Source organism: Labrus mixtus, chromosome 17 (assembly GCF_963584025.1).
Source record: "Labrus mixtus chromosome 17, fLabMix1.1, whole genome shotgun sequence".
Taxonomy (NCBI): domain Eukaryota; kingdom Metazoa; phylum Chordata; class Actinopteri; order Labriformes; family Labridae; genus Labrus; species Labrus mixtus.
Window position 1 is genome coordinate 19,049,673 of NC_083628.1, and position 20,671 is coordinate 19,070,343.

Here is a 20,671-nt window from a genome sequence, read left to right on the forward strand (position 1 = left end):
CCAAAACACAAAATACTGAGATCTCAGAGATCTCAGTTAGACTCCATATGTGCTTCCTACCGCCCTTTGTAACAACACGTTATCTGCAGATCAGCATCCAGATGAGACGACAGCACCCTCAAGCAGCAAAGACCTGGACGGCGGTTGAATCGTCCCTCAAACAAAAAACCAGCCTGTTACTTCACAGTTTTAATTTGATTTTAACACAACAATAACATAAGAACTAAGTGACTGTTTTTTTTATCAATTTGTGTCCCAAGTGACTTCATCACATGGAAAATATGACATTGTGTGCTACAACACAGATACAGATACAGCGCTTAGCTTAGCTCGTAGCTACTAGGCTCATTAAACACAGACCACATTACATCCAAACTTCATTTTACACCAGATATCCTGACTGGTTTTAGTTCTATGACATCTTGAATTAAAATTAAATACAACTGAAACATTTTAACAACGAAATTTGCATGCTAGTCAGCTAATTTGAACAGCTGACTCAGCAGGATATTCACATTAAAGGTGAGAACACCTTCGGAGTTTCAGCCTCTGAACTTCTCCTGCACTGTCACTGGCGAAACTGCCAGCTTCACTAAAAGCTTTTTAACTCTTGGAAACAGCTCATAAACGTATCTTATTCATCTTCATGTCTAACAGCTTCCTTTTTATGTGTCTATTTTACTTCAGGCCTCCCCTGCATAAGTCAGTGCCCCAGTTTGACCACCCCAGTCAAAAAAGTCTAGACATGCCACTGGGGGGGGGGGGGGGGGGGGGCACTCTCTCCCATGTTGGACTGCAGTACCCATTACAACTTACCATCGCCCCATAAGTTACTTTATGTAAGTAGCTTTGTTTTACCAAACTACATCTCCCTTCAGCCTTGTTGTTGTTCCACTGTGAAGAAACTGGAAGCTTGCAAAATGATTATTGCAAAACGCCTCCAACAACACTGCATAGAAAGCCCTTTATGAGTGCTTTATTATTTGTGTCCTTATAAAATGTTTGTGATTTCTTCCAGATGATTTCTGCATTCTCGTGATTTTGAGCCAAAGTCAAACTTTTAAAAAGCTGCAGTATACATACAGCATGTGTTTCCACTCTGTCAGTGTATGGGTGCGACTGCAGACTCATGCTCGATGTCATCACACACGGTCAGTCTGCAGGCTGATAAGTGACGCACGGTCACGCACAGTCACCTACACACACTCACACACACACACACACACACACACACACACACAGCAACGGACATACCGAGCCAGGAGACTGCGCCCACGAGACACGCGAGGCAAGTAAGACAACTTCAAACTGAACATGATTCGGGTTTTTATGCAGCATTTTACGAGCTCTCGTAAATTTCGAGCGTCTTTTGAATGCTTTCCAATAACTGTAGTGGAGTCTACTCCGCATCGAGTTTCATCCTGCCATAAAAAATCCTGCGGCTTTTTTTCCCCTCGAGTTAAGAGGTTTTATAGAGCTGTTACAATGCGGGGATTCTTTACACAGACCACAAACCAGCGTTTTTATTCTCCTCAGCACTAAGCAGAAGCTCACTTCGAGTACAGCGAGAAACGTCCTGCAGCAACAGAAACACCACTATATGATTAAACCATTAAAATCATCATGATGCATGTATCTCCCGCTTCACTTTCCGAGACGTCCTGCTGCACTTTCAGAGAGGTAGAACTCATGAGCTCATTTCACAGTGATTATTGAATCTTTTATTACCAGAGCTTCCAATTAAATCATCTTTTATGTCAGACTTATTGACTATAGCACCACAGGAAACAGAAAACTAAGAGATTAGTAGGCCTAAAGCTTGTTTTTTAATCAAAGTGGTTTCCATGTTAAACTATTTAAACCCAAGAGTAAATAAATATGTTAACACTCACTCTTACCTTCTAGATACAAGCTCATTTCGACCAACTTTTAAATACTTAATCTGGAGCAAAAAGAGACAAATGTCACATTTTGGAAATAAAATCATCTGTATATTCAAACATATTACTTAATGTCCGCTCTTCTCTTCCATTTGGCCTCATCCTGATTTAATTATGTGAACTCAGCTGTCGATAAGAGAGACAAGGCTGCACCACAGGCAGCGATGGAAAACTGCAGAGTCAAGTAATGACTGTGGGATAGTTTCCCTGCTGCAGGTAGCACATTATCAATTTGCAGTTTCTTCCAGCATTGATACAGACATTTATTAGTACAGCTTTAAATTTAATGTGTAAATGCATCAACATCAGCTGTTTACATACTAGAGACGGTAAAGAAGACCCGCCATTCTTTGGTTACCTAACAACACCGGCATTTTGTTTCCCCAGTGTGTGTTTTTAGGCGTAATGCTGCGAGTTAAAGAGGTGTGACTTGTAAACAACAGTAACAATGAAACACACACACACACACACACACACACACACACCTATGTACTCATGTCTGCCTTTAGGTCCATGCCATAGACTACATAAGAGAAGCTGATGTGCAAAAGTGCAAAAAGTGAGTCACTCCCCATAGAGCCCCATGATAAATTGTCTAACTTCAAAGCATAAATAAACATGTGTACAGCCAGATAAAATACAAATAAATAACAGAACAGAGAGATAAAAAGAGAGCAGCTGTGGTTCAGTTAGCCTGTCTCTGTACTATTTGATACAATGGCTAAGACACGGTGAAGAGGATAGTGAATCTAAGACGAGAAAGAGTGAGAGGCGACGGAGTGAGAAGCAGTGTTCATCCCTGCAGATATCATTCAGAACAGATTGAGACGTAACATTAGCCCTTACATTATTGCTGTCATCGTTGTCTTATGTTTAGCAGCTTTACCGCCTGCAGAACTTCGTCAAACCCAAGTTATGTCTCAGGCTTGAAACAGATAAATAATACAATCCATCTGACGCTAAAAGCTGTCTCAACAACGGGCTGAAGACGCTAGCAGAGTCGCTAGAAATGTTCTCAAAATTGTGTAATAGTACTGAACCTTCTCGGTTGATGGGGTTCTTGGGTTTCTCACACCGCTCCTCTGCTTGTCGACAAATCCCTGTGAGGGGGAGTAATGGGGGAGGCATTACAGAACTGTGTGTTTTAAAACAGTGCAGTTGCACTCAGAGACCTTCAGTGGGCACCAAAGTGCACCAACCCAAATCCTTACATATTTTTGTTTTAATAGAGACCAACACTGTTTTTTTTACTAGGCTGTTAACATGTTTATTTCTGCTGTAAAAGTTGGACATTTTAACATGGGGCTCTATAGGGATTGACTCACTTTAGGAGCTTTTGCCTAGTGGCCACTGGAGGAACTGCAGGTTTTTTGCACATCTGATTTGCATTCCTTTTCTAAGCCCTGGAGGTTATCTTTGGTCCAGGTTCATTTTCAACTAGAACGGTTCTCTTAGATAAGGAGTGAACATTTTCAGCTTGTCTTAGTCCTCCTTTATAGTTTCCACATCTTGTACTTCCAATCAGATGATCTCCTACTTCTTATGTTTCTTCTTAAGATCACACAGATCAGTAATGAGTCCCCTGCAGCCTGTCTGATCGCCTCTCTTCAAGACGGATGTGTTCAGACCTCAGCAGGTTGAGCGGACCATCAAACAGGCTCACACTCGGTCCTGATCACACACAAAGCTTTTGTTTGGCGGCTGAATGCAGAGTGGAGCTGAGAGCGTCTCGGTGACAGAGAGAAGAGCTTTAAAGGAGCTCTGCATCCTGCTTGTTGCTATGAAACTGAACAAAAGCATAGCTGGCTAACTTAACACGAGGTTAATGATGACATGAAGAAGGGCAGCAGGGAGGTTTAACACTTCAAACAAATCAGAGAATCTCCCTCAGGTGCTTCATTAAACATCCATTTGAATCAGAATCTCACTTAAAGACAATTACTAACAATGTTTCTATTTATTCTAACTCAACTGATTTGATGAATAAAACAATCAGATCAGGTTTAAGACATTTTGGTTATGTCCAGGAAATATTTCAATCAGGGGGATTTGCACAAGCTGTTATGGTTTCTACAGTTTATTTTATTAAAGGCCACATGTTATACAAAATCCACTCCACCATGTTTCTCTAACTCCAATATGTGTCTCTAGTCCGTCTACAAACCCCCTAATGATGAGAAAAGTCCATCCTCTCCGTCTTCTGCCTGCTCCACATTTCAGAAAATGTGTGCTCAAACAGGCCGTTTGGAGATTTTCCCTTCATGACATCATAAAGGGCAGTAACCCCTCCCCCAGGTGGGTGACACTCCCACAGCTAGGTGTTTGTTCTGCCCTCTGACTCTGCCTTCTCACCGTAAACAATAGGACGAAAAGCCAGAGACACCCAAGCCCTTCCAGAGAGGGGGCGTGGTCAGACACAGCTCATTTACATATTTAAAGGTACAGACACAGAAACAGCCTGTTCTGAGCAGGCCTGAAATAGAGGGGTTTATAGACATGATCAAATACAGGATCAGAGTGGATTTAGAACAAGACACTTCACAGACATGTTTTGGGGAGCTCTGAGACTTATTTAGACTGGTTGAAGACGAGGAGGAGAATATGTGACCTTTCATCTTGAATTTCTTGAATTTCTCTCATGGAAATACAAAATGTTCTTCACTCTGTTGATAACAGAAGCTGAAGAGGCCATTTTGTATAGCTGTAATAAGCTTCAGCTGCAGTTAAAGCACAAGCAGGAATCCTTTAGCTGGTGGTAAGAGAGCTACAACGGAGATTAACGATTCAATTATAACATAGCTAAAGGAGGGCGTCGTGCACCATAAATACTCTACAGCAAATTCAAATCATCACCAAAGTGTTTGCTATTAAATTCAGAGGTTGTCACAAACAAACCACACGCATACAGTAGAACTTTTACACATCAAGTCTGCAGGGGCTCCTGCAGAGGGCGCTCTTGTTACACGGAAAAAGACCAGTTCCATTGTAAAGCTAACGAGAAGACATTAAAAAAACGTATGCACACAGTTAAGATTAAAAATGTAAAATGAGGAAGAAGAGAAGCTGATGATGGCCTTGGTGGCATGTGGAATCGTTTTCTCTGCAGCGTTTGCAAAATAATTAAACTTTTTATTTCCCAATGATTTATGAGTATTTAAAAAAAGGAATCAGCTGACCTGCAGACAAACCCATGAAAACAAAGTGAATAAAGTGCCTACTTTAACCGGTATTGATGTTTTTATGGAGCAGGATGACCTACATTTACAGTTAGTAATACACAGACTATTGATCTGGGCCTGCAGCATAATGTGCAATTTAATCTGTCAGTCATATTTAGAGTGAAAATCAAACGATTCAATATATTTTTTTGTGTTGCAGATGATTGAAATTAAACCGGGAACAATCACACCACACCTTCAGCAACTGAAAAAAAACAGACATTTAGATTTCTATGTTTGGCCTGTGAAGGGAAGAATTGTCATGTGTGTGTGATTCAAAGTAAGAAATTGTTTTTGAGTGTTTATTTTAACATCTTTTTACTAAGGCTGTCAGCATTGAGTAAAGGTCTGAAATTAAAGCAATACTTTTGTTTAATCTCATGTTATTTTGTCCCTTTAGGCTCACCGTAGATAGTCGTCCTCAGTGTCTCCCTGTAGTCTCAGGGATGTAAAAGAAGGACACTGCTGCATCTTTGAATGTCTCATTTCACTTTAACAAACTCTCAGACAGCTCAGCTGACGAGTCCAAAGTCATATCCACCTTATGACATCACACATTGACCTTATGACATCACACATTGACCTTATGACATCATACATTGACCTTTGTTACTGTTCCTTTGAGCTGTTTGATGTCAGTTTGTGATCCCTAACCACTTCCTGTTTCTGTGCTTCAGTTCATGTCCTCACCTTCCATACCAGAAGGGCCTCACTGTATTTCAAAATAAAAGCATGGTTGAAATAAAAAAGCAAATAAAGTACTCAGCTTAAGACGGTACAAAACTTCAAAATAAAAGCCTAACAAACTTTATTTTTAAGGGGAAAATAAGGGAATTTCCAATGCGATTGAAAATGTGATTCATTTAAGGACATTTAGATATAAATAAATAAATGAACTGATTTATAAATCAATGGTTGTTAACTTTTTTAGGGCAGCATGTCATTGTACACCTGACAAATGATTGAGCCTCATTCAACGCCCCTTCAAAACATGAACTATCCCTTTAACAGCAGTATGGCCCATATAGCTGCCTCCCTTTGTGTTGGTTTCCTCCGTTACCCTGACAGTCAGCTGTCTTTGTGTTTGGCCTGTGTAGCCTCAGCTCGCTCTCATTTCTTTCTGCTGCTGCTTTGAAAACCTCGTCTGTGTTTCCAGCTCAGTCCGAGGACTCCGCGGCAGACTCAAGTTATATTTTTTGTATTTCTGTGTGTTTTTGGTTTGTCACAGATGGAGATGTCAGCGCAGCATCAGCCCACCGGCACGGTGAAGAGGAAGAGGTGGGGTGGTCTGAGGCAGCAGTGGAAGCTTCTGGGATTATTTGAGATCGATCCGCAGCACGAGTTTTACAGCCTGACCTGCATGATGAAGGATGGGCTGGCTGCAGCCACGCAGAGCAGCGTCGACAGCGCACCCACAGTGAGTACGAGTCAGGCAACAAATGCACCACATCATCCACCAACAGTCCTGGTTCTGGTCCCTAACAGACTCAGACTGTTGTTCCAAGTGTCTGACATCATTACAGAATTCATAAAGAGATCGACCTTTTTGGACACCAGTTACATCACTCTCTTTAAAGACCCCATTGATAAAAACTCCAGATTTATGGCTGCATCATTGTGGTAGTACGTTTGTGTTATTGTGTCCCACACAAATGCTGTCCTGTGTCTGCTCTAAGCTTATTAAACACCAAAGCACAACAAAAACACAAAACCACTTACCGATCAGTGCAGAGGTAGATCAGAAGCTCCCGTGTTCTGTGAGGTGTGATCACTGTTTTTATCAATGATGTCTGGTGTCTGTAAAGAGAGCGACGCAACAGCTGTTTGTGGTGGAATAAATCATCTCCCTCTTTAATAAAAAGGTCTATCTCTGCAGGGATCCTTTCTGTAATGATGTCAGACACTTAGAATAACAACCGGTGCCTGTGAGGGACAAAAACAACAACTTTTAATGGACGTAAATTGATCATGGACATTTGCACTAAAGGATGAAGTTGCAGACATCACAGCCTGTATTACTGCTGAATCATTATGTCAACACTTCCTGTACCTACTATAAAAGTCATTTAGACCCCAAAATATGTAAAAAAAAGAAAAAAAAAAAGGTCAAGGTTTAAAAATACATCAAAAGCAGATTTTCACATCAGACATCACATGAGCTCTAAAGTTCAAAGTGAAAGATGACAGACAGACTTAACGTCTCTCCTCATGAGCAAATCTAATTAGAGTTCAGATTTCAGTTGTGTTTTCATGAAGCTCTTTAGTGAAATTCATGCACTTTTTGAAATACATGAAAAGGGGAGGCGGGGTCACAGCTCACAGAGGGAATCCCTCCTGAACGAGGCCTTAACCCAGAGAGGTATGCAGAGTGAATGAAGTCACAGAGCAGGTCAAAACAAACTCAAACACACACACACACACATAGAATGATACTGCTGCAGTCTAATCCCAGCCAAACAGTAAGCGCTGACTCAACAGGCCTGACCGTCCTGTCTGTTGTGTTTAACTGCAGAGTTCCAAAAACACAGCAAACACACACACACACACACACACACACACACACACACACACACACACACACTCACTCACTCACTCACTCACTCACTCACTCACTCACTCACTCACTCACTCACTCACTCACTCACTCACTCACTCACTCACTCACTCACTCACTCACTCACTCACTCACTCACACACACACACACACACTGTGGATGGGGAATTGTGTACCTACATGTTTACAAAGATGTTAAACTAAATATAATGTATTAATGTTTTGATGTCAGTTCAGGATGTATTTCTCGTCACAGCCAATCAGATGAGCCGTATTATATCTCTCCAGGATCACGCTGATTCTTTTCATGTTCAGTCATTTGCATACTGTAGTAATTCGCTCCCCATAAGCCCTCGAACTCTTCCACATGTTGTGTTAAAAGTACACAGTACATTAACAGAAAACAGACCACCAAAGTGAAGTGGTAATTCTGTCAAATTAAATACATGTAAAGTGCTCTGAAACCATAACAGCTACATCCACCTGTCTTCAGGTTTACTTTTACATCTGAGAGACCACTTTAGTTTGTTAGTGCCGGCTACACACTGGACCATTTTCAAATCTTAACCGCTTTTAGAAACGTGGGCGAATTAATAATGCCAATCTGTGTAATGTTTATAGAGTGTTATTGTGAGGCTTAGCTTAAAGAGGAAATATTATCTGGTCAAAATATAACATGAATCAAGCACCAGAGGAGGTTTGTGACCCTGTATAAACCAGCTCTCTCAGAACGCTCCGTTTTGGTGTGTGTGTCTCTTTAAATGCAATGAGCCCCCCCTCAGTTTTCCACGTAGACCTCCTTCACTAGCGAGAATAAAAATGGCGGACCTGAGCAAACGTTTTGTTCTAGTCTGGGGGTGAAGTCCATGGGTGGAGATACCAGGGGAGGGGACGGTATTTATTTTTGCCAGAATCCCACTGTGACATCACAAAGAGAGCAAATTTGAAACAGAGCATTTTCCTCTGTGTTGTAAGACTTATGCAGACCACAAACAAAGGACTGGATGGATTTATTTCACATTTTGTGGGTCAGTAGACTCTCAGGTTACCCAAATATATGTCAAAGTGGATTTTTCACAATATGTCCCCTTTAAAGTCGGTGACATGTTTCCTCTTTGTCCCGCTGCAGGCTGAACTGACAGACGATGATTTCACACTGCAGGCCACTCAGATTCACAAGGTATGGAGATGTGTCACCGTTCAAAATATGTTGGGTACTTCCACATTCAAATGTAGCTGAATGTGTGTGTTCACGTGTGTTTTGGTTGTGTGTGTGTGTGTTTTTGGATGTGTGTGTTCATGTGTGTGTTTGCAGGACTTCACGATGGAGACGTTTGCGGGCCCCGTGTTCGCCAGCCTGCGCGGCTCTCTGGGAATGTCGGAGCAGGAGTACCAGCAGTCGCTCTGCTCGGAAAACTGTTACCTCCAGTTCATCAGCAACTCCAAGAGCAAGGCCGACTTCTTCTTGACGTGAGTTCCTCGCTGAACATCTGTAACCTTTTGTTTTTTAAGGTATTAAAGATTTTAGCACAAATCTGGTTTGAGCCCAAAATCGTAAATATAACTCTAACCCCGGTTGCAATCTTAATCTCAAAAGAAAGGACAAAGGCGTATAGTAGAGGCTAACAAATGTCTTTTTAACCTGGCACATAGTCCTTGTTCCTGGATCGATATGACCATTAGCACCATAGTGTTTGAGTATGGCTCCTGCCTGATCTCTGCAGGAACAACTCAATTATTAATGAAAGTCCAACATTAGTGCTTGTATGGTTTTTGTCCCTGACAGGCTCAGGTTGTCTGACATCATTTACAGGAAGAATCCCCGCAGAGAGAAACCTTTTTGTACAACACTCTCGTTAAAGTTGTATTTTTAGGCCTTTTATTGGATATGGCAGCTGTAGAGAGACAGGAAATGTTGGGATTTAAGAGTAGGGGATGACATGCAGCAAAGAGCTGAGGTTGGATTCCAACCCACATCCGTTGCGAGGAGGACTATAGCCTTTGTACATGGAGCGTGCGTCATAACCACTAGGATATCCGGTGCCTCATCTCATGAATCATTTAGAGCTTTACATTTTTTTAAATATGGCCTCAGATTATTGCTGCTGCAAGAGAAATGACAAGTTTAATAACCAGTATTAATTATCCACAAAACTCCTGAAAATGTCACAATATTTTTTTTTGTGTGAAATCAACCAACACATTTTTCACCCTGACTTCATCCAGAAGTTTTCCTGCCAGTCATTTAGAAATATTTACACAAGTAGTCGAGCCACCTGTGCCATCGTGTTTAAATCATTTATATTGTGAGTACTTCCAATAACACATGGCATTAACTGTCATCATAGCGTCGGACTCTGCTGCTATGTCCTTTGCTGCTACGTCCTCTGATTCATCGTTAACATTTCCCAGTGAATTCCTTTTTGCATCATGTCCCGCCTCCTGAGACCCCCCTTCCACAACGGGAAAATGTCCTGCTGTAAGGGAAATGTTTGAAAGAGTAACTCAGGAAGATTTCAGAAACAAGCTGTTCTGAAATGTTCTGAATATTGTCAGTGCATGTGTGAAAAGGGCTTCAGACAGAAAATGGACTAAAGCTGACTCATCTCGTTATGAGAAAGGCAGGACTTTGGGTTAGAGGTCTTCTCACTTTCTGCTTTTGACCTTCTAGAAATGATAAACGCTTCTTTTTGAAGACCCAGAACAAAAGGGAAATCAAATTCCTTTTGGCCAACCTGAAGATCTACATGGAACACCTGAGGAAGTACCCGCATTCACTGCTGGTCAAGTTCCTGGGTAAACACATCACACACACGCACACACACACGCGCGCACGCACGCACGCGCGCACACACGCACACACACACACACACTCGCACGCACGCACACACACACACAAACACACACATACTGTTTTCAACCCTTTTCACACATATGGAAATTTCCTGAAAAACTCTGGAGATTTGGCTACCTGGAGGTTCTTCAGGCTGTGTGAACGCAAACAGCCGCATTTTTCGTGCAGACTTTACCTGGAGTTTCTCCGGCCAGACCCCTAGTATTTTATCCGCAGAAAGTCCGAGTGAGCTGATGTCTGAACACGGCAGCATATACTCCGGAGATTTCAATTCAAGCCAATAGAAAGAGAGTGACGTTTATACAGTGACTGCCTAAAGTGCCTGCACACGACCACTACGATCTCCGTGCACATAATTAAACGGCTGCATTATGTTTTCTGTTCGTCAGTATGTTGTTCTCCTCTCTTTTGTGGATGTTGTCCTTCCATTGGATTACACATAGCATTTGATATAAAGACAGATATTCTCATTATAACGTCGTGTAGCGGACTCTGTTGCTACGGTCGCTACTTCCGCATTGTTTATTTACGTCACGTCTTACCTCAGGAAATCCCCCGACCCCCCTCCCCTCTGACAGGGAAAGTCCCCCGCTGTGAGGAGCATATGTGAAAGGCTAGGTCGGGAGAATCTCTGGAGAAGTCCTCCTGTAAATATCTAGATATTATCCGGAGTGCATATGTGAAAAAGGCTACACACGCACTCAAACACACACACAAACACATACATAAACACACACTGAAACGCACACGCACACGCACACGTACACAAACACAAACACAAACACTCACACATTTACACACACACCAAACCGACACACACTCAAACACACACACACGCACGCGTGAACACACTCAAACACACTCACTCAAACACACACACTCAAACACACACACTCAAACACACGCACACACAAAAGGACGATTTGTTTTTGGACAAATTATCCCCCCAAAAAAAAATCACAACATGTTTGTCGAATAGAGACTTTTTTTTTTTTTTTTTTTTTAATAAATCGGCTTTAAAACCAAAAAACGATGAGTTTGAAATTTGTTGTTGTACTGGACTGAATGATTCCTTGCTTGTTGTTTTTCCAGGTGTGCACAGGATCAAAATCCCTCACAAACGGAAGGTGAGCTCCACATTTAAAACTCTTCTTCTGCACTATGTTTCATCCTGACGATGCACCATGAAGCTTATTCCCACTCGTCCTTTTTCACAGAAATACTTCATCGTCATGCAGAGTGTGTTTTATCCAGACGATAGAATCAACGCCAGGTAAACACCAGCCCGAGCAGCGGTACTTCAGTGCTAACGGCCTCTGATGACATGTCTTTTATCAAATCCTCAGGTTTGACATCAAGGGCTGTGAGGTGAGCCGTTGGACCGAGCCGGCGCCAGAGGGAAGCCAGATTATCGTTGTCCTCAAGGACCTCAACTTTGAAGGCCAGTTCATCACTCTGGGTGAGGGAGCATGATGTGATGTTTACACAAGGCGTTGTTGCACCCCCTTTTTAGCTTTTAGACACAGATTAATTTAAGGCACATTATGTAGTCAGAGAAATGACAAAGAGGAGAATTACACATTTAAAAATCCAAATAAGCAACAAAAAACACAAATCAAACAAAGTGCAGAGTCTGAAAAGTACAGATTAGATGTTAGGTGAAGTCAGACACGGCTGCAGCTTATAACAACTCAACTAGTCAGTGAATATTATTTAGCTCTCAGGATGGTTGATTTGTTTTTAAAGTGTACCCAGTGGTGAATCTAGAGTCTGCTGGGGCCCTAGGCAAAAATCATCCCCCCAAACCAGTGTTCATCAGCATCATGTCCGCCAGCGTCCCGATGCTTCCTCCTCTTCCTGTTTCTTTTTTCTCTCCTAAAAAAATTTGAAAAACTTTGGTTTTCACAGCAATCAGCAGGGCAACGAGAGTGAGTGCTTTCAGATGGGGCCTACTTGGGGAGGTTTCCTAATGTCGTTGCGAAATTTGTACATTTATGGCCTCGGCTTTGGTTTAAGCATTTAATGAGCCCCCAGGCAGTTTCCTGATCACAAGCAGCGCCTCTGAGTGTAGCCTGGTTACTATAGTAACATGGTGAGAGTTTTCTCCAGGAGCGGAGGAAGATGAAGAAGGAGTGTTCTAGAGAAAACGTTTTAAGGTGAGGGACTGGAATGGTTTATTTGACCTTCAAAGATGACTTTTAAAAGATGTCCAGCGCTCCCTCTCGCTTCAAACGCTTCATCATTACCGACACACTCCTTTGATAAGTGAGGTCCGCTTTACAAGTGTTGCAGGCGATCCTTTTCTTTGCGGTGTCGAGGGTGGAAATCCTCACAAACATTTGAACGCGTCAAGGGAAAGCCAATGAAGCCAATGTGGAAGTTCAAAATCCTGCAGTTTGTCGAGTGTCCACTAGAGGCTGGCTCCAGGAAACCTGGAAGTCACACACACATGAGCCTGTCGTTAGGTTGACTTAAAATTAGGGTGAGACAGGCTTTCCAGCATGGCCCCCTACAGGAACAGATGGCTGACACCACTCAGGCTTCAAACATTCATAATTACAGTCTATGGTTTAAACATGCAATAGTGCCTCACATAGTGGCAGAGACTCGAAATCGAAAGCATTTTTACTCGGTCTTGTCTCAGTCACAGACTGGGCGGACTCCAGATTTTAAAGGAAGACCGGTCAAGACCACCACTGAAAGGCTATTTTTCCACATCATTACTGTGATCAGAAGGAAAACTCCCCTTTTTAAAAGAACAAATAACTTCAATTAATTTGTAGTTTGATTTTTATCACCCAGTTTCAGTGATATTTATGGTCTTGGTCTTGGTCTTGTCCTGGTCTCGTCCTGCATTGGTCTTGGTCTTGGTCGTGACTCTGCCTCGATCCCTAAATGTCTTGGTCTCGGTTCGTGTTGTCTTGACTACAACACTACCAAAGGCACAGGAGGAAAGCGTAAGTTGTACTTGGTATCATCAGCTTAGTGAGATCCCTCTGGTTGTTGCATCCTAACAGCAAACATGCAGCGTCACAGTTGGTAGATAGACAGCCTTAGATAAGCAGGTCTTTGGAGAGCTACAGGGGTGTCCATCTGGTGTTGCTTAGTGTGGGTGTCAGCATGTTTTACATTGCAGAGTATTAAGGCCTTCATTGGGACGAGGCATGTGTTCAATTTAAATCCTTAGCCCTGATGAAATAAAGACTTTTTGTTAATTACCCCTGCGACTGCCTCAGATCGTTTTAACCACTCAATTAATAACAAATAATTTAGATTTTTATTTTAGATGTTTTTTTGATCTGACAATACTGAAGGATTTATAAACCACTTTTAAAAATCTATCACATGAGGAACTGGAAACCAGTGTAAAGATCTGGATAAAAGGGGAAATGTGCTTCTTTTCTTCATTTACACTAAACCTCTGGTTGCAGATTGATGAAGAAGTAGAAGTTGCTCAGTGGTCTTTGAGGTAAGACCAACATGAGCACTTCATTTTCCTGCTTGTTTTCTAAGAAATGTTGGGCGTTCTTTGTGTGTGTGTGTGTGTGTGTGTGTGTGTGTGTGTGTGTGTGTGTGTGTGTGTGTGTGTGTGTGTGTGTGTGTGTGTGTGTGTGTGTGTGTGTGTAGACCGGCAGCGTCCCTGGCTGCTGCGGCAGGTGGAGATTGACACACACTTCCTGCGGAGGCTCCATGTGTTGGACTACAGTCTCCTACTGGCCCATCAGCCTCTCCACCAAGACGAACGCCATCAGAGCCTCTCCTTCGCTACGCTCATTATGAGAACCAAAAAGTCAGTGTCTTTGGGGTGTTTAGTTTTTGTATTTCATGATTTGAATATTTGCTGCACTTTTAGTTCTGTCAGACTGAACCATAAAACAAGAACCCAAATGCACGACTCTACACACTTGAGCAGAAACGAAGTCCGCTTATTCAGAAACAGGTCGGTACACAAGAATCCAAATTTCAGGCAGAGGTAGACGGCAGGCTAAGGCAGGTGAAAATCCAGAAACTGGTCGAAACTATTTAACTAGGAAGAACACACTAATAAGGCTGGGACGAAGTCACAAAGGAACCATACGAACTGGCACAGAAGGAGGGGAACACAGAGACTAAATACTCAGGGGAAGTGACGACGACTCGACACAGGTGAGACACATCAGGTCATCACAGACGCAGGAGACACAGGTGGGAGGGAAGGAAGCAAAGGAGCTGAAACAAGACACTAAGGTATCAAAGTAAATAAGGAAGCACAAGACATGTTCTGGCAGGCCGTCAACCAACGATCTTGAGGAGCCTAAGAAAGCTCAAGAGCTCCCAGGAAAGTAGGTGGTTAGTGACTGAGATTTACAGATAGATACATGCAGTAATATGATGTACTGTATATGCACAGAGAGAGAGAGAGAGAGAGAGAGAGAGAGGGGACCTCAAGGTGCCAGTTCCCCCGGTAGTCTAAGCCTATAGCAGCATAACTAAGAGCTGGTCTACACCAGCACCAGCCCTAACTATAAGATTTATCAAAAAGTTTTAAGTCTATTCTTAAAAATACAGACTGTGTCTGCCTCCCGGACCCCGGCTGGAAGGCGATTCCAGAGGAGAGGAGCCCGATAACTGAAGGCTTTACCTCCCATAGTACACTTAGAGACTGTAGGTACCACTAGTAGGCCTGCATTCTGGGACCGTAATGTTCTCGAGGGACAGTACGGCACTAGTAACTCCTTAAGATAAGATGGTGCCTGGCCATTTAGAGCTTTGTAAGTGAGAAGAAGGATCTTGAATTCTATTCTAGACTGTATAGGGAGCCAGTGCAGAGAAGCCAGGACAGGAGTGATGTGGTCCCATTTCCTGGTTCTGGTCAGTACACGAGCTGCAGCGTTCTGGACTAGTTGAAGAGTCTTTAGAGACTTACCAGAGCACCCTGACAAAAGAGAGTTACAATAATCCAATCTGGAGGTAACAAATGCATGAACTAGTTTTTCTGCATCATTTTGCGACAGGATATTCCTGATCTTAGATATATTACGAAGGTGAAAATAGGCTGTTCTTGAAACTTGCCTGATGTGAGAGCTAAAGGACATATCTTGATCAAATAGAACTCCTAGATTCCTAACAGTGGTGCTAGATGCCAGGCTGATGTCATTAAGGACAGTCAAATCACTAGAAAAAGTCTCTCTGAGGTTTTTAGGGCCTAGCACAATAACTTCAGTCTTGTCTGAGTTAAGTAGCAAAACATTTCTGGTCATCCAGGTCCTAACATCCTTAAGGCACGTTTCTAGCTGACATAACTTACTGGTACCATCGGGCTTCATTGATACATAAAGCTGAGTATCATCTGCATAACAATGAAACTGTATGGAGTGTTTCCTCATAATATTTCCCAGAGGAAGCATATATAATGTAAAGAGAATTGGTCCAAGCACTGAACCTTGTGGCACTCCATGGCTAACTTTGGTGTGCATAGAGGACTCATCATTAACATGTACAAACTGAGATCGGTCTGATAAGTAGGATTCAAACCAACTTAAAGCAGTCCCTGTAATTCCAAGTAAATGCTCCAGTCTGTATAACAGGATCCGATGGTCAATGGTGTCAAAAGCAGCACTAAGATCTAACAAGACGAGCACAGACAGAAGTCCCCTGTCTGAAGCTAGAAGTAGATTGTTTGTAACTCTAACTAGTGCAGTCTCAGTGCTATGGTGGACTCTAAATCCTGACTGGAACTCCTCAAATAAACTGTTGTCATGGAGAAAGTCACACAGCTGATTAGCTACCACCTTCTCCAGGATCTTCGAGAAAAAAGGAAAGTTGGATATAGGCCTGTAGTTAGCCAGAGTTCCTGAGTCCAGAGTAAGCTTTTTAAGTAGAGGTTTGATTACCACTACTTTAAATGTCTGTGGTACATAGCCTGCCAGTAAAGACAAATTGATCATATCTAATATAGAGTTGCTAACTAAGGGAAAGACTTCCTTAAACAGCTTGGTTGGGATTGGGTCCAAAATACAGGTTGACGGTTTCGACGCAGAAAAAATGGAATATAGCTCTGAAAGGTCGATTGGAGAATAACAGTCTGGACTAATATCTGGTCCTGGAACTGTCTCTGCCATATCAGACGTATCCGCACCAGGTAAGGGCAGGAGGTTACCAATTTTGTCTCTGATGTCTAGAACTTTGTTGTTGAAAAAGCTCAGGAAGTCATTACTGCTGAGGGCTAGAGGAATACAAGGCTCAATGGAGCCATGACTCTCTGTCAGCCTGGCTACAGTGCTGAAAAGGTATCTAGGATTGCTTTTGTTTTCCTCGATTAGAGAGGAGTAGTAGGCGGCTCGAGCGTGACGTAGAGCCTTCATATATTTATTATGACTATCCTGCCAGAATAAACGAGATTCTACCGTTTTGGTCGAGCGCCATATTCTTTCAAAATTCCGCGACGTTTGTTTTAGAGTACGGGTTTCTGAGTTGAACCATGGAGCTAGTCTCTGCCGTTTGACAACCTTCTGTTTCAGGGGAGCAATCGAATCCAGAGTAACTCTCAGCGAATCCACTGCACTATCAACAAACTGATCTAGCTGAGAGGGACTAAAGCTATCATAAGAGTTTCCAACTGGGTTGAAACACGGTACTGAATCAAAAGCAGCTGAAAAGCTTCCTTAAATCTAGCTACAGCACTATCAGATAAACTTCTAGAGAGCAAATTTTTATTAAGCAGAGATAATTCTGTTAAGACAAAGTCAAAAGTAATAAGGAAATGGTCTGATAGAAGAGGATTTTCTAGGAAAACTGTAAGGTTATGGATTTCAATGCCATAAGCTAAAACAAGATCCAGGGTGTGGTTAAAACGATGAGTAGGTTCATTTACACCCTGGGTGAAACCAATAGAGTCTAATAGTGACATGAAAGCTGTGCTAAGGCTATCATTATCAACATCCACATGGATATTGAAGTCACCTACAACAATTATTCTATCACTGCTAAGGACTAAATCTGATAAAAATTCTGCAAATTCAGATAGAAATTCAGAATATGGGCCAGGAGGGCGGTAAACTACAACAACTAGAACTGGCTGAAAGGTTCTTGAGACTGGATGTGAAAGACTAAGAACAAGGCTTTCAAAAGAAGAAAAATTCAGCTTTTCCATATTTTTCCAAAACACCTCTTTAGTAACCAATTGATGACCTCACTGAGACTATGTACATGTTTTATACAGTCTATGGCTGTCAGGAAGTCAGACAGTATTGAGAAATAGACACATTTAGAACCATATTGTTGCCTTTTCACACTTACGTCATCGAAATCTCGTAAATCGACTCACTTCCCATGTCAGCACTGCTGAGTAAGGGTGCTGAGAGAGAATGAAAGCAGCATTCATTTTGTCCTCTTGTAGAGCATGCTGACTCATGCAGATGAGCTCCAATCTAAGCCACATTCTGATTTCACTTCTATTGAATCATGCAGTTTAAACGACCAAACACACATGCATTCTGATGCAAGTCCCTCGACTCCCTCAAGGCACAATATCAGGGAAGTTCATCTTTGAAGCAAACTGACTCATCCATGCGCTGCCGTCTGACATTTAAGATGGATCTAGGAAATAGCCTTTTTCTAGTAATGAGCGTAAGAAGAAAGAGCGGTGGAAACTTGTCCAACAATGCATGTGTAACCCAGGTTAATTAAATATTAGCCCTGTATTCATGGGAGTGACCTCGGTGAACCTCCATAACTTAAGAATAATTGGTTTTCATTTTATTTTGTATTTATTTATTTCCCTATTTTATTTTTCTTGAACATTCCATCATCTCACCTGACTCCGCCAAAATCTTAAACCAATCAGAACTCCTCCCACTTATCATAAGCATCCGGTTCATGAGGTCACTTCCCCTCACCTCATCTCATGGCATGTTGCTGAATTGTTTGGTTGCTCAAGACGGGACAACGAAGTTGTGATTTACACAGCGGTGAGTTGTAGATTGTGTATTTTTAATGTTAGATGAGTGATAAATGTCGTTGGTTGTTTTCTTCTGCGGGAATCGCGGGAGAAATTTCTATGCAGAATCCCCTTGTCATTGGAAACTTTGGCATGTATTTCTTTTTTACTTGGTACTTTTCTTTTTGGTTTTTGATGGACCCACGAAGCGTTTTGATTAAGAGGATATTTATGTTGATTGTTTGAACTTATTGTTTTGTTATATTGGAAGTAATTTGTTTTTGTGAAATACAATAATTATTATTTAAATTTACCTGTGTTTGGATTTTGTTGGTATTCACATTTGAGCTCCGAGAGACCTACCTTATTTCTTCACCATAAATTTGATTTAAATGAATGCACAATTAGCCCACATGCTACACATGCCTGAGAGTTGATTGCTTAAAATAGTATCAGAGACATTAAGTCTGTGAGTGCTGTGACTCATCCTGTTCTCCATAATTTTTCTGATTCAGATCTGTGAATCCAGGCTCCAGCCCGGTCCACGCAGGCACTGCAGCTGTCCCTGGTGCAGTCCCAGAAGAGGACTCTGTCTTACTTTTGTCTGAAGTAGAGGGTGGCCGTTTGAAGCCAGAAGATGCTTCAGGCGGAGGAACTCTTCAAACATGCCCTGAGCATTCAGGGCTGGACGGGGACGCATCTGAGCTTCCAGACTTCAGGGCCCAAAACCGCCGTTTACTGCCCAACTTAAAGAATCCTCTGCATGTCATCGATGGGCCGGAGCAGCGCTACTTCATTGGAATCATTGACATTTTCACAGTTTACAGTTTTAAGAAGAGGCTGGAGCATTTTTGGAAGAGGCTGAGACATCCAGGCCGATCCTTCTCCACCGTCAGTCCACAGACTTACTCCGTCAGGCTTTGTCACTGGGTACAGGACCACACCAAGTAGAGCAGGGAGGCTGATTTCCAAACAGCCGCTTGATAAACCAAAGCTCCCACTCATGAGTACACAGACTGTTGGGTTTCAGGCTTCTTGAAGCCACGCAAAGTCGCTTAAGTGTAACCATTAGGTCAGTTCAGTCTTTTCCCAAACTTGTACTTTCTACCAATATTCACGATGAGCCGCCAAACTGTCAATGAGTTACGGCAAATTTTCTGCTGAGCCCCGCCCGCTGAGACTGACAGCATGGCAGAGTGTATGTCAACCAGTCATTGCTCATGTATAAACTAGCATCATACCTTAATGGTTTAGACCCTTAACTATCATAGAGGCTGCCAATCTCAAATGAAGGCCCAGATTAAAAATGAAAGCAAAAGAAACAAATGTACGCAGTCTGCCGGTGGGTTAAGATAAAGGAACACTTCTGCTTTTTGCCAGAATATAACAGAAACCAACATTTGGTGGGTTTGTCACAAGACAGGATTTAGTATTTTGGTAGACTTAAACCGCAGACATTTTCCACTGTGGTTGCCTAAACTTATTTTTGGTAAAATATTCCAATACTCAGAATCCCAGTGGGTTGTCCCTCGGGACCAGTTTGAGAATGATCTCATCAACTTTGTTGAAAGTAACATTAACCAAGTTTTGTAATATTTGAACAAAGACATTGATTTATTCCACGACCTGTGCCAACCCCACACTCTTGATAGCACCCTTTTACTGCAGTGATTCCAGGACCAGTGTTGCCAGATGGAAAATACAGCAATATCGTACTGCGACTTTAAAATGATCGTAATCATTTAAAGTATCGAACATATTTTAAAAAAGAAATGTGTCCTCAATACCACACTGAATGGCAAAACTATGCCCTGCACACCACAAGAATGTAAGTAACAAATGAACACATTATTCAAGTGTTGATTTTTGGCTCCGCCTCCAGCCGCTGTGAAGCTAAGCTAGTAGCATCTTAAATTGTTGTGACATGCATTTTCCTACAGTCTGTCTGGCATAAGGAACCACAGACGTGTCAGGGCATCAGGTGATGACTCATCTGGCAGCAGAGTGGCGGGTCAGGTGTGGATGTGATGACCATCTAAAGTCATGCTGATGTGATTGGTTGCTCTCGAATGACAATGTTTGGTTGACATTGAAATGGCAAAATTATCGTACATTTGGCCTTTTCTGCAATCATTGATGATACACCGTACAGAGGGCAAAATTATGGTACAAATACGATAGTTATCG

The 20,671-nt window shown here is 42.2% G+C and overlaps 1 protein-coding gene across 1 annotated transcript; it reads left to right on the plus strand.

Annotated features, from left to right (window-relative positions):
* The first annotated feature begins 1,225 nt into the window (after positions 1-1,225).
* On the plus strand, positions 1,226-20,671 carry pip5kl1 (phosphatidylinositol-4-phosphate 5-kinase-like 1). Its single transcript, XM_061060625.1, has 10 exons — positions 1,226-1,292; positions 6,387-6,575; positions 8,842-8,892; positions 9,028-9,182; positions 10,384-10,508; positions 11,659-11,693; positions 11,784-11,839; positions 11,913-12,025; positions 14,194-14,356; positions 19,000-20,671. The coding sequence occupies exons 2-10, from the start codon at positions 6,387-6,389 to the stop codon at positions 19,433-19,435; spliced, it is 1,323 nt and encodes a 440-aa protein (XP_060916608.1). The 5' UTR covers positions 1,226-1,292; the 3' UTR covers positions 19,436-20,671.